The sequence below is a fragment of the Centropristis striata genome, chromosome 6 (assembly GCF_030273125.1).
Source record: "Centropristis striata isolate RG_2023a ecotype Rhode Island chromosome 6, C.striata_1.0, whole genome shotgun sequence".
NCBI lineage: Eukaryota > Metazoa > Chordata > Actinopteri > Perciformes > Serranidae > Centropristis > Centropristis striata.
In genome coordinates this window covers 19,847,172-19,862,517 of record NC_081522.1, presented here as the reverse complement: position 1 = coordinate 19,862,517, position 15,346 = coordinate 19,847,172, and the positions used below count along the sequence as shown (strand labels likewise).

General features: G+C 42.6%; 1 protein-coding gene across 4 annotated transcripts in view; it reads right to left on the bottom strand.

Annotated features, from left to right (window-relative positions):
- Nucleotides 1–15,346, bottom strand: part of mob2a (MOB kinase activator 2a) — a 65,616-nt gene that overhangs the window by 12,731 nt on the left and 37,539 nt on the right. Inside the window, exon 1 of one of the 4 annotated variants that reach the window (XM_059334975.1) lies at nucleotides 4,944–5,213. The exons of the other annotated variants lie outside the window; for them this stretch is intronic. Within the exon in view, the coding sequence (XP_059190958.1) occupies nucleotides 4,944–5,059 (116 nt within the window). The 5' untranslated portion in view covers nucleotides 5,060–5,213. Of the gene's footprint in view, nucleotides 1–4,943; nucleotides 5,214–15,346 lie in introns of those variants that run through there. 4 annotated transcript variants of the gene reach the window in all.

Genomic DNA, 15,346 nt, shown 5'->3' with positions numbered 1-15,346 from the left:
CTGTTCTTGGTAAAGTTCTCCCAGGCAGGTCTTTGCCATAAAAGGCAGCAGATGCCTCTTTCTCCCTCACCAGATCAGTGACAGATCAGGGCAGGCCAGAAGGCAGGAGTGGAGGGGAGTGAGGCCAGGGCCAGGCACATGTCGCTGGGCTGGGGTGACAACCACAGCCTGCCTGGCACCAACAAGAACCAGTACACACCCACAGTCCAGAAAACCTGGTCAGGTTGATGGTATAAGTCTGGTGGTATAAGTCTACAAAGAGCCATGAGACAAAATCTTGTGCGCGATAAAAAGATGCATTCTGAACTTCTCAGGTAGATTTGCAGGGCATAAAGCCGAAAGACAGACCCGGTGTTTATCTGCAATAAAAAACAATAAGGAAATAGGGTTGTATAGTCGGGTGACACAGAGGTCAGTGCTGCAGAGCTGAGTAGTGACTGAACTGACAGCTGTTCGACTCTGTCTGTTAGCCACTCTCTTAACCCTTTCACTTTCCCCAGCAGCACCACCTCCCCCAACCCCCTGCTGCGTCTACTCACTACCTTTCCTCCTGTAACACACTATGTTGCACACATGCACACTAGGGTTGTCACGATACTAAAATTTTCAACTCGATACCGATACTCAGGAAAATATTCGATACTCGATACCACAAGGATAAAAACAAAGACCCCAAAATTTAAAAAATGCAACATGTAAAAATTAACAGAACCACTGGTTAAATATTTATAATAAAAAACAGTTGTGCAAAAAGAAACTGCAACTATGATAACAAGCTTCAGATACTCGATACTTTTGAAAATTAGTATTGTATCCGGATACAACGTTTTGACAACCCTAACACACACCCATGATTTCATGAACACATAAACACATTAACACACGTCTCCCTCTCCTTTTCCTCGGCCGACCCAGCTGGTCACAACAGCTGCGTCACAAGCCTGATCCCAGCAGAGACCTCGAGAAAATCCAGAAGAAGCGAGTCCTGTCTGGTCTGAGAGAGTTCGTTTGTGCAAGCATGTGTGTGTGTGTCGGACAGGCCTTAGTGTATGTGCACGTGTTCTTGTTTAAGTGTGTCAAACATACATCTCTTTGGCCTCACACTGGTGCATATATCAGCTGCTGTGTGGCTGCTAAAGTTGAATAAACTTTGGTTCAAAAATACATTTCGTGTAAAGAGGAGCAGCCCTCTGGCAGGTACACCACAAGCCTTTCTCATTACCAGAACCTGGTTCCAATTAATCCTGGAATCACTCGAGGCCACATTACACAGATATGCAGGGGAATTAGTTTAAGTGCTTTCTCTAAAATACTACAATTTGCTACTAAAGTGCTCCATCTTCTCTGTATGCACCCACACACACTCATGCTTCAACAGGGGAAACCTTCAGACAATGCTGACTGCTTTTTTTCCATACTTGCTTATCATCTCAAGACCAAAATGCGCATATATCAACACTGATAGTCATACTACAACTTAAAATACCCTGGATTTTGTGTTTTGATTGCTGCTCTCCTTGATTGAACACAACTTAACTCTGAAGCCCGAACTCATGTAATTATTTTCCCATAAAGTCTGTGGCTCATGCCAAACCCTATATTGCACAACTGTTCCTTGAATTGGCCTTCTGGTTCGTAGAGGAATCCAACTATTGGCACATGGATGCAGTTAATCCAATCTGCATGCAACCATTCAACACTGACAACAAATAAGTCTATCTTCTCTCAGACATTTCACACTTTGACTGAAACAGTAAAAAAAAAAAACACAAATATTTCTTCATTTTCAGCAGAGATGCAGCTTATTGAAAACATTTCTAAACTAGAGGTCATTTTTGTTATCTCTCAAGAAAAAGAAGAAGCGCTCCAAAGTGCAAAGATATGATTCCCTTGTCACCACCTGGCCCTAATACAGTGCTAGAAAACAGCCCCTGTGTCTATGATAAGGATTTGAGAGATAACAAGCACCATAGACGGCAATCAGAGGTGTCCTTCCACGGAACATCAGAGAAATCAAACACTTCTGACTGACCCGACCTTCAAACAAACGCCTGATAGGTCACAAAAGAATCAATCGCATGTCAGGAAGTTACTCCCACCTTTGTCAACTGATTGTTGGGTTCACAGTGTTCAGGGCTTAAAAAACTGCAATAAAACATCAATAGCAACAGGATATCGCTCTAATCTCAGCCGATAAGACGAGTGAATGAACTCTGCCATTTTGTAAAAAGAGCAGCTTCAGTCAGGAGGATCAGTTTTCTCCAAGCCTGGCCTCCCGATCTATTTCAGGATTCAAATTGAATAGACTCAATGGCTCTTTTCCCCGAAAAACCACAGACAGAGGAGAGCAGGCAGTCTAAGCTAAACCACAGCAGCTATTACGGGGCTAAAAAGAGACAGAGTAAAGGATGGACTAAACCAGAGGTTCTGGCTTGCTGTGTTCAAGTCTACATCTGCTCTGTCAAAGTTCCTGTGCACTGATGATGCACGAATACTTGTCAGTTTGGCAGTTCTGGAGTAAAGAGATAAGACGGGAACAAAAACAAAAGAGGCACAGCTGCCACCACTTAATCAGTAGCATCACCAGGGGCGTCAGCAGCACTGTAAATCAGTAAATAAATAAGAATTGTACACACACACACACACACACACACACACACACAGAGCTACTGACCATGGTTTTGGCTACCCTCCTCTTCCCCTGGTCATCCTGTGCTAAACCCCATTCAGTGGCTCTCAGGCCTGCGGAGTATTTAAGGACCCCCTGCTAGCACTATAATGGAGCCTCATCAACATCACAACGCATGTGTGTGTGACAGGAAAGGGGGTTTTGAGTTAAGATAAGACCGTGCCGGTAAAGCAGTTGGAAAACGTAACCTTGTTAGAAGTAGGTTAGCTGTGACATTGATTTGGCACGTTAGGAAGTGATTCACGTGGATGATATGAGCTGAATGAGATTTCTCTACACTGTGATCAATCCAATCAGTCCATCTGAATGGGAACTGAATCAAAAATAAAGAGTGAATGGTTGTATGTGTGTGTGTATTTACTCCACACCATTGAAACAGCCAATATGAGCAAGAAATTCTTAAAAAAGGGTCAAGTTTACACAAGGCTTTATTCACTCTCAGGGGGCTGGATTGTTAAAAGCTATCGTAGCTGTCTTTTCCAGTCCAGTATTCATACCTGCATCCAAGCCAAGGGCATTCAACCATTCACCGGAGGAGGAAACTGGTAAAAAGTGGAGCTATAAACAGGTCTACGGCGCCCCCACCCCCTTATAAAATCCCAAACTATGCATCCTTGTTAACTTTGATGAAGTGTTTTTGTTCAGTTTTTCCTCAAGACGTCAATTTTGTGAAAAACCCCTTTGTCCCTCCAAGGGAAACAACCTAAAGGGTGTATTCCCTTGTAAACCAGTGAGTTCCCAGTAGAAAGGGAGCAGCAGAACTTGTCTTGACCTGTCACAGGACTTGCAACAGACATAACAACTTACTGTACCACAACACTCTCTGCTGCGTCCATTACATCCTGCTAACAATCTGTTAAGAGATCCTAAGATGGTGGATATTCTCCTCACTATCACTCTCCACATCTTCACAGATGACAGTAGGTTTCTAGGCATGTGCCCTCCGGGCTGCTGCATGAAAACACACCTGTCCCCAGACTTGAAAGGAAAGAGGAGACTTCCCCAAAGCATCAACAGGACGGCCTGTCCCCTGCAGGAACACACTCATAATGACTGCATGTCTTCTTCACATGACACATACAGGGTACACTCACAAACATGTAAACTCGGTCAAATATTTGCCTTAATCTCAACGGCTGTGACGTGGGTATTTCTTCCTGAATGGCATTGATTCTCCGCTGGGATTAATCGTGACTGGGGTTGTTGTTTCTGTCACTTTGTATGACACACAAACGCACTGTTAACACTCCTATTTGGGTCATGCATTCCTTAAGTCTTATGTCGGTCATATTGTGTTGTTTAGATGGTGGCTCAAGTAATCAATTTACACAGCACTTTTTATGCATTAAAATATAGGTCAAAATGTTTTCCACTGAAGAACCCAGAACAAACTTTATGCTAATAAAAAAGATGAACATAAGCCATCAGATATATCAGTTCTAATCCTAAATCTATTCTCTAATTAGCCTTCAGTATAAATGGGATGCTCTGAGACAGGATTCAATTAGGATTTATAGTTTTGCCATACTTGACCTCAACCATAATGTGTGCCTTTATGAATATAGGCTACATTAAAAAGTTTCATGAAATTTGGCTCTGATTTAAAATAATTTCCTCTTTAGGTCGTGCATATGCTTAAACATTAACAGGCGTCTTAAATCATTTATTAGAGCAGATGAGGAGCCAGTGTCACATTTCTCTTGCTCTTGTTGAGTCTTGTTAGTGAGAGCTGCAGGAAGAGGAACGAGGCATTCAGGCTACCACCAACGGCTGCTTAATTGCTGTGACCCCGTAACCAGAGGGTCCCAATACTTGTGTAATTACAGCGGAGAGGAGACAACTAATCATCTTTTAACATATAGAGACAGAGGAAAACACATTTAAATATATGCTCAGGGTTCTCTATTTTGGTTTAAGGCAGGCAACAGGCGGGACATAAGCACGACGTAGGTTTAATATTTTGATCAATATAATATTCGTCAAAATTACTTGACGTGTGTAACATTGTAATAAAACAGCTTTAGATAAATTTCGACGTCGGGAAAAAAACAGTCAAAAGAGTTTTTCTCCGATAATGTAGCATTATACGACATATTAATAAAGACAGACGTTATGTACACGGACAAAACTGCTCTCTCGGTCCGTAGAGGCTTCATAAAAATAAAATAGAAATGCCATATTTACAGTACAGACACGGCTCTGAAGTTATTAGCAGATACCACTTTGTCAAGTTAAAACTAGCAGGAAGTTTTACCTTAGTACTTTTCCGACTGCCTGAAGCACCATTTTGCAACTTAGTCCGTTTTTTGAGTTTCTCTGAGAGTGCATTTCCGTCTTATCTCCAGAAAAGGAGCAATAATCTCCGACCATAGTTTAAAACATGAAGATATGATGTCAAATACTCTCCGCTTCAGGTTATTCAGGTGTACCGTTTGTGTGAATGAACACAGCAGTTTGATCTATCTGAAAGTCTGACTTGCTACAGAGCAAAGAGAAGAAAAAAAAAACTTTGTCAAGACTCTACAGAAGGCCCGCCCTCTCTGTCCCCTGTCGTCCAATCAGCGAGGAGGAGAGGGCTCGGCGGGCGTGTTATGCTGACGTCAAAGTCTGCCCATGTGGACGTGGTTGATGAATCTCCCTCAAGTGTAGTTACAATGTAGCAACAGGTGGTCAGCTAGTAACTGTGGATTACAATGGAATAATAAGGTGTTGCTACATTTTACATGTCTGCTACAGAACAGGTTTGCATAAGTGAGACATTTATAAGGACAATACAGGGAGGAAATAAATTACATATTCTTAGCAGCCCATTACCCCCAATGTATCATATATCAGCCCATTTATTAATGCCTCAGAAATGGCTTTGAACCTAATATAAATGCTTTATTAAAATGAGCAAAGTAATTTGCTTATGAGGATTGAGGCTAAAAGCTCCAGAAAACCATGAATTAAGATTATTTTGTTAAACCACTTTGATTTTTTTCCCTTTTTACAGAGCTAAAAAAAAATATTGTAATGAGCTAGTGTTGGCTAAAAACCTAATAAATTTTATTTAAAAATCCAGATGTTACATTAGCCACGAAAACAACAATTAAACAGTTGAAATGTAAATTCATAAACAGGAAAAAGCATCCAAAAAAATGGTTTATCGCTAAAATGCAGCTTACCCACAAGTTAAAAGTGTGTGTTTTGTCACAGTGCATCACTGTTTTCTGTGTGAAAACCCATGATAAGCACAGCGTGCACATAGGGACTGTGGAGCGACATTCCTTTTGTTTATTCTGAATTTCATCTGTAGTCCAACTATGACAGGCTGGCAGCAGTCATGTCATGTTCAGACATGTAAAAGCGGAGAAACCAGTGAGGGAATCAAACAAAGCCTGTTTGAGAGCCAAAGGCAGATTCACAGGAATAACTAGAGGTTTCTGTGCATGTCTGTGGGCCGAGGGGGAATTGTTTGTTGCAATAATTTTAGAAGTTTTATATCATGGGCATAATTTGCAGTACCATGTGAATTCTAATTAAATTGTCAACACAGAGCTGAGCCAATGGCACCTATGTACAAAATGAAAAAAGAGGAAATGAACATTGAGAGCCAAGCGACTCATGAGAAGATAACAACCAGTGTTACGGCTCCATCCTTCCCTCACCCTTCTTCCCTCTAATTACTGCCTCTCAACAAACGTCCTCTCTTATTCTCTCTTCTATTGCTCTCTTCACACATTTCTCCTCCCTTTCTTGGTTTGTTTAACTTGCCTCTCCCTCTCATTGTCTCCCCTTCTTCAACAAGTCTGTTTTTCCTCTCTGCCTCCTCAGACAAAGCTTGAGAAGTCGTGGTGGAGCTGCAGATGTGAGAAATATTGAACTAGCTGGCTGCTATAGCATATAGTCACACACACAAAGACACACCAATCTATGGGATCTGTAAAGCTATGTGCACTCCTTGTATGTGGGTGGGTGCAAGTAGCCGAGTGAGGGAGATAAAAGAGATTGTGAGGGTGTAGCATGTGAGGACTGTGCTTATATGTGTGTACGTATGGGAGTGTGTAATTTGTGCACGAGTCTGCAGACATGCTGGTGGAGAATGTTTACCGAGGACTGATGGACCCTCTGAGGCGCCAATGTTTATGTTTAGAAGCCCCTATGTGATCTAAAGAAATTATCTGGAAGAATCAAAGGGACAGAGGGTCCCACAGGCGCCCCTGCACACCAGACTGGGGTTTTTGGTGGGTGGAGTTGGGTGAACCAGGGGCCCAGTGATCGGCTCCTGCTGTGGTAGCAGTGGTGAGGAGTAGGGGGTGACTTTTCCCCCGGAGCTAAATATAGCATCAGCCTGACTGGCCTGGCCCATAAAGAATAGAGAGAACAGTGCAAAGAGAGGGAGGGGAGGACGGACATGCCATGTGTGAGTGTGTGACAGAGTGAGTGTGGGTAGCTCAATCAGCGGCTGTGTGAGCCACTGAGGAGATACGGAGACCTGTGACCAGGTGTGACCAAGTGTTTATTAGTGGGGACTGGAGTTTTGTGTGATATGGTTGTGAGATGGTAACAAAAATGTGTCAGCAGAAAACTGTACCACAAATGGCCATCAAATGTTTGATCCATTTTGCAATCTTTAGTTTTAGATTTAAATCAAAATGTAACCACCTTTAAACAATTTATTTCTGACAAAGTCCTTGTATGGCTGCTATATGTGCCATAGAACATCAAACATACAGTAAAGAGTTATGAGACATATTAGTATTATATTGTTGTTAATATATGAAGTACTCATGTGCTACTTGTGACCACCCAAAAGAAAGCAGTGTTGCTGTAATGGAAATCCCTTGCTGAGAGAACTTTCCATTAATTTGCGTCTAACTATTGGATCAGTGCGGTCACTGAAAATAGAAGACATGCATTCAAGATCACTGGGGCTTGGCCTGGGCCTCGACATCCTCTACTGCTGAGTTAGCGCGGACAAAGTGCTTTAATGAATCAGGCATGCAAGTTGAAAGAGCAGGTGGTTTTTAACTTAAAGTGGCCTTTTCTTTGGATAAACAGGTAATAGCCTATGTGGTCACACATGTAGTTTGTCGTGTTATGCGAGCTGCGGGCTCACAGAGCACATGATGCCATTGAGCTCGACCCTCTTATGCAACGTCTGACGTGGATGGAAACCAATGGCTACATACCATCGTCTGGAGGATGGAGGTTTACCCTTTCTTCACGTCGTGCTCACGTCACGGTCTCTTCCACTATGCAGACACGACATGGCATCACTCATCTGCCATCTGCTCTCATAGCAAACCAGATGTTTACTGGCACTACGTACCCAGGCCTTTTACAGGCAGCACTGGAGGCACAGATGTATGTAAGAACAGTCCACTTCTGATTACATTCTTATTTATTTGTTGGATAGCTGGGGTTAAATAGCTTCGGGGGAGAATTAAAGATCTTTTTAACTATTAAGAAGTTGTGATCAATTGTTTTTTTCAGATTAGTGGAACATACACCATGTAAGCCTAGAGACTGAACTATTTGTAGCCTGACTTTTATCAGTAATAACAAGCTGCTTCAAGTATGCTATTCTCATCAAAAGCAAACCACCCTGGAGATACAGACAGACAACAAAGGCCCAGATTTAATTAGAAAACACACTCATTAAAAAGAGTGGGGGAGGAGGAGAAATATAGGCAGTTTATGGAAACACTGTGACGTCACTGGTCTTGTGACTGATAGACCTGTTTTCTGACGAGTCAAGAAATAACAATAAGTAAAGCAATAACTGGTCCGCCCAACAGATAACACGAGGAAAATAAAGGCCGCGGCGGAGAAAAATGTAAGTAATTCATATCATTACAGTGCTGACGTTATAAGGCACCAGTGAGGAGGCGGTACCATGTTGAAAGATGTTATACTGGTATGTAAAAAAAACTCAAGAACAAAACTCAGCTTTTCTCCTCCAGGAAAGCCACACTGGACTGGTAAAACTACAAGAAAACCCACATAAGAACATTAAATGCTGTCCAAATGAGTGGGACATTTCGGACAAAGTGTGCTGGCCTGCAGCGCTCTCTTCACTGCCGAGAGAGCTGGATGGCTGGCCCAACAGGTTGGGTCTGAAAGTCAGCGGACATTCCACCTATTTGAGACAAAGAAAACACTGATTCCAGGCCAGCAGCAGATGAGTCACAACCGCAGCAGATGCGCCTTGGGGCCTGGCAACAGCCCAGTCCCTGCCCTACCAAAGCAGATCTCCAGCCAATCATAGCCGTGATCAAAATGACAGACGGGTCGGGCGGCCAACCGTGTAAAAACCAAAATGAATAAATAAAATCAGAGCAGTTCCAAGTTGCTCTGCAAGACCTTCGGTTGGCGATGCATTCTGGGTGTGTGGGAGTGGTGTAGCATGTTTAGGTAAGGTCTTAGCCAGTGAAAACAGTGCACACTGAAGGTCTTTAGTGACTGGGGTTTGTCTATAGGCCCAGATAAAAGGTCAGCAGGGCCAAGAGACACTCCGCACACTGAACCCAGCGACCTTACCAGCAATACCAACCTACTAAATTTGTCAAAAGAGAGCTGTATCTGTTGCCACAGCTAAAATAAATAAATAAAAACAAAAAATTGGTTAGTGGCATGCAAAAAAAAAAACTTATTCTAGAAAAAGCAGAAAACCAAATGTAGAACCACCTTTACCTTCCACTTTAAATGGACTGTGTGCGCTGCATGAAATACTGAGTGTGTGGCCTGTTCACTATGAAGTCTGTGCATGCGCAGACAAAACCTCATCCAAACTATGCAGCATCAAACTTGGCAAAGTAGCAGGAGTCTACCTCTGTACTTAATGTCTTAGGGAGTCTTTTGACTTTTTTTTTTTTATCATGCCTCTTTTCCAAGGAGCTCACACCTCTTCTGTGCAAGGCGCTAAGTCATACAAACTGCATAAAGCACCAGCGCTATTATCGCTCTCATATCTTTGTTCGTAGACAATACATATGATTTAAGAGGTTGAGTTTAGGGCTTTCCTCTGCTGAAGAAATTCTGAGTTGAAGAATCACCCAGAGCCATGCATTTTGCATGCAATTTAAAATTTGTTTTTACAAGAGACGTGCTCATAAGTGTCTTGAAAATAAGTCATTAGACATGAAAAAAAGCATAAAGAATGACTAATCGACTTAAGAATTCTTAGTCTTAAAGACCAAATCAACCAGTTCTTGCCCACCTTTAAGGCTTTTGGGTCATCTTTCTCCCTTAGCATGTGCACCCCTTTTCTCTCTGGTTTCATCTCTCATGCTCTTGCTCTGCATTCCTGTAGGGGAAGGGCTACATGCAAAGACATGCCACCGCTCTCTGCACACGCAGCCTGGCTAAACACAGGAGAGGAGAGGAAAGCTGAGGAAGAGGAGCAACATGAAGAGTGAACCAAAGGAGGTGGGGAGCAGGAGATCTGTGAAGTTTGTTTTTTCTTGTTTGGGCGGTAGGTGTGTGCACTTATTAGCAAACATATTAGGGTTAAACTTCATGGTCCATTTAACAGGAGCAATGGCATCAAGGAAAAATACTCTAACTGCCAGTGCACTCATAATCCAATTACAAGTCAGGTTAGTTGGGGTTTTGAAATGTTGGGGTAGGTTTGAAATTCTGCATATTTTCTGGTTTTGGATTTTCAAAAAGGAAGCGAGTATGTTTGAAAGACAGGAGGCCATGTTCTGACTGGTTTATGACTGAAGGAAGAGAGGGCTTTAGCAAGATGGAAGTCAGGAGAAAGACCAGACTCATGTCCAGCCGTTTATAAATCACCATCTCCATGGATACTGCTTAGATTAACTACTATCGTATCAGCAACATGGGCCAGAATGGAATATGAGGAGGATAAAATGGAAGAGGGCAAGGGACAAAGAGGAAGGAAGCGAGTAAGGGGGAAGATTAGTTAAATGAGAAGGGTGAAGAGAGGGCACCGGATAAGCAGGGAAGAGAAAAACAGATCAGAGACAGGAGAGTGAAAGAAGTTAGGATGAGAGGAGTGAAAGAGTTTGGCTCGGTGTGGGAGGTTGTCACAGCATGCCCTGGCCGCTCGCTGCACTCCTCCTCCCTACATTCCTTAGCAGGGGAGAGTCTCGATCCATCCCATAATTCGCCACCTGGGTAGCCAAACACCTGTCTGTCAAGTGCAAGAGCACATACACAGCAGGCGCCTACCTGTGAGCCCCGGGGCTCAGGTGCAAGGTCAGAAAAGACGTAATGCTGTAGGCAGTTACCGAGGCGACAAGGTTACAGATAAACGGTCAAGGTGGGAGAAAGACACGTGAGGTGGCTGATCTGTGGCAAAACCTGTGATACTGCATCACAGGTTCATATAGCACGGTCAAAATGTGACTTTAACCTCACGCCTGCAGGTAAAAAGGGGAATGTTAATGAGGCCGTCTGTCCTGCTAGAGTCACTCCATCAAAATCATGAGATTCATCACATGACAAAGGAGACTGAGGGACAAAGACAGTGTGGGAAAGTGGGTGTACTGTGTCTTATATAATGACTTATAGGTTATAACAGACAAGCAAGGAACCAATCAATGCCAGTTAAGTAAGTTAAAGTAAGTTCCACTTATAAACCTTCCGTCTGGTTGAAGTTCAGAGTTCATTTCAGTTGACTTTATTCTTGACTTTGGCAACAGGATTTCAGAAAACAATCCCACCACATGGCCCATTTAGTAGCTGCTGTAGCTTTTGATCAAACTATCTTTATCAGCAGATGGAGATTGCCCAGTTATCATGGAGTTAGTGGGGATTTTTCAGAGCTCTGTAAGGGCTTTTCATCTATGCTGTGTCTTCAAACTATAATGATATTTGAGTTTTTACTATAATTGCATAAAAGTATAGGTGTTTGCATGTGTTCTGGCTTGTGCATTGCTGCAGGAAAAAGAAAAAAAGGTTACTGAAGGCTGCATGTCTTCACAGAACTCTACTAAACTTGAAAAAAAGGAAAAGAATGTGACTTTTCCTGGGAAGACTATGATAACCTTGGCACTGAGGTTAGGACACACACTCAGACACACATGCTAAAACGTGCTGATCTCCCAAACTGCAGATAAAATTCTGAACATTTCTGAACCAAACCAAAACATTACTAACAGATTACAGCTCCAGTGGAATACAGTGTGCAGGGTGGTTAGGCTGTAGGGCCGAGGTTGTGAGAGAGGAACATTCTTTTTTACACACACTCACACACAGACACACACACAGACACAGACACACACCTCTGCAAGTGAGGGCAACACTGCCACCTGCTGGCACAAAATGTACGTGTGCGCACTTTTCACCTCAGGTAAGTTCAGTCAAATACATTTTGAAACCTAAAGAGCATCAACCAGACTCTGGAGAAAGTTAAAAAGTTGATTAAGCCTTTTTTTTTGCATTTGTTTAAGAAGAAAGCTGAGAACAGGCTACATCACCACGAACAGTTCCCACCCTTGGAAAAGGCCCCTCACTGCAGACATTGTCTGAAACTCACACAACCTCACAGCTAGACTGAGTTTTCCATTCCACTTTTCCCTTCCAGGTTTCATAACAAGGGTGTGGATGCTCTGTGTGTGTGTGTGTGTGTGTGTGTGTGTGTGTGTGTGTGTGTGTGTGTGTGTGTGTGTGTGCTTTTTTAGGACACTTGAAACCGAGCCAGCACTATGGACGCAAGCATCCTTTGAAGACGGTAACATTTAATGAGTTACTTTCCACTACTAGTGGGACTGGTTGAGAAATACAAGAAGGTAAGTAAAGCAAAGTGTGAAACGATTAGTGAAAAAAATTAAAATACACATGAAGCAACAGTATAGTATAGAGTGGAACCACTGAGCAAGGAGAGGTGAGATTTGGGGGCAAGGAGACTAGGGTTTGTGACGTAAAAGAGAGGTGCAAAGGGAGCTGTGGTTAAAAATATGCTACTGCTTGCTCAGGAGCACAAGAGGCCGTCTGTGTGTGTGTGTGTGTGTGTGTGTGTGTGTGTGTGTGTGTGTGAGTGAGTGTGTGTGTGAGTGTGTGTGTGTGAGTGTGAGCAGAAGAGAATAAAGTGGAAGGGGCTGGACAGAGGAGAAAGACTGTCATGGAATACAGGTGGAGATGGAGGAAGTGAAGAGGAGGTGGCGGGAAAAGGATTGGGGTTGCGCCCATGTTTGCACAAGGTGTGTGTGTGTGTGTGTGTGTGTGTGGTAGAGTATGGAGTTGTAGGCCATAGGGCTTCAGGGTGAACAGAGTTCTCTTTTCATGGTCCTAAGGAGAGAAAAACATTTAAATAAAAAATAAAAAAAAACAGAGGGGAAGAAGGCCTCAGTTCTTGGTCAGAGTGACTGAGCGCCAAAAGGCCAGAAGGTGAAGCACAAAATCAGATTCATCTAACACCACTGCATCTTAAACACCACTGGATCTTGAGGGGATGGGACAGAACCAGAGCACCCTAAGTCAGCAGTGTAGGGACTGCGTGTGAGTCTTTAAAGCAAATGATGCAGAGATAAAGAGGAGGGTGTGGAGTTCATGCAAACTGTTCGGGTGGCTTTCTGTTTCTGCTCCAGGGCTGTGCATGCCCGCCCTGATCCAGCTCATTAACTCCTAAGTGAAGGCATTAAGTCACAGATTTCCTGCTGAGGAGAATGTAACCTATAGCACTTCCAGGAACAAACTCACAAAGACCTAAACATACAGAATGTTCCTTTAACATGGAACTTTATTGGCCTGAGAAACACTTCTCTTCAGAGGGGAATGAGTGACTGATTGATGTGGAGCAGTTCGTCTGACTGAGTCGACATATTCTACGTATCACATTCCGAATCAAACAGAGCGTGACCGATGAAACGAGGCAGCTATGTGAAAAATGTTTAAAATGTTTTATTACATAAACACAGGTATGTCACAGCGTCACCCTGAGGCCACCTTGAATCCAAATCCAAGAAGCCATCACGTCAGCAGAAACGATAATGATTTAAAAAGCAGCTGATAAGATCAACACGCCGCCTAAAGAGCACAAGTCAAATCGCATTAGTCCACTTCTTAAACACATGGCAAGGCAATCCGTTTCTAGGTATATTACATAACCGGTGCAGGGAGGCCGCATTCTCTCGGCCAGTGAGATGCAAACAATAACAAGCAGAGATGAGGGATGAAAGGAGAGGTTTAGGGGTCTCCATTTCCTGCTCCAGCAGTCGGCCCAACTCCATCAGACTGTCTGATGGAGTGCACATGTGAGTGAACAGCAACACTGAGTTGTTATTTCACCCCAGCCAATGACCTGTTTGCTCTTTAACCCCAAATACATGGAACTAACTGAGCAGGTCCAAACATGCTGAGCTAAAACTACTGACGAAAAGTAAACAAGCTAGACAGATCTATACATCTTGTAATAATATGCTACAAAATGTACCATATTTTCTGGTGGTTGACCGATAAGGCTTTCTTAGTGGCCATATAGAAGTATAATGTTGATATTGTGTTTTTTATTGCATTTTAATGACATTTTTCAAGATAGCAGCAATTTTCTATCATTTTTTAAATCTTAGTTTGTTGTTTGTTTTTCTATTATCGTGCTTTTTACATTGTGTCTTGTACTGTTCTGTTTTTCATTTGTTTCTGTAAGTGCTTGTTTTGGTAAATGAAAACGCAAATAACAAATATTCATTCAAACTTAATTTATTCCTCATCTCCTGTGTCGGCCTTCCTCCACTGTCAGATTTCCTTTTCACTGCCTCATCTCAGAGAATGACGTGGGCTTGGGGGAGAAAACACTCATATCCTTGCACCGTCCAACTGACACTGTTCCCCACAGATGTGAGCGTGCGAACGTTACGTGGCCATCAGCTCCAGCGCATTTTGTACAGTAGTCGTTATGTTGGGAGAGCATCGCTGGAGTCGTCACAGCAGCCGAGGCTCTTCTCAGAGTCTGGTCGGCTTTCAAAACAGCCAACTCATATCTGCTGCTCTGCTTATCACAACAACCGCACGGTCAGACAGAGAGAACAAGGACATTTTCACAGAAGAGGATAACCAGTCCCTCACTGCGACACACACACACACACACACACACACACACACACACACACACACACGGTGCTTGATTAAAAACTATAATCAAATACACTCACATATATCATCTTTTACCCGTCGATAGTGCATTCTGTTTTCTTCAAACAGGGATGAGTCAGCAATGCGAGCATAACAGGCAAAAACCTAACATCTTAGAGAGTTAGGAAAAAGACAAGGTGCGTACAGCTTTTTTAGAGAAAGATTTAAGAATTTCAAGGCACGATAACCATAAAACTCCAGACTCTTTCTCTATTGTACCTTCTACATTATTAGGCAAATGCAAAAAAACAGATTTCCTTTATATCCACGTCAATCAATGTATTTTAACATTTTTATATTAATTTATGTTATCATGATTATTTAACGCTTGGTAATCTCCAGAGTAAGGGACCAACAGAGGACCTTTCCTGGCTGTGAATGGTTTTTGGTTTACATGGAGGGACTGTGTTGATGAAACCATATTATATTGAAAATCAAGCATTTTTTAAGGTTATATATTGGAATTCAAGCATACCAATAACCTTGAAAACATTTATTTATTTACAACAATTAGAATTAAGTATTTAAGACTCTGTATGGGCCCTGTAAACATTTCTTTAGAGTTAAATTGTG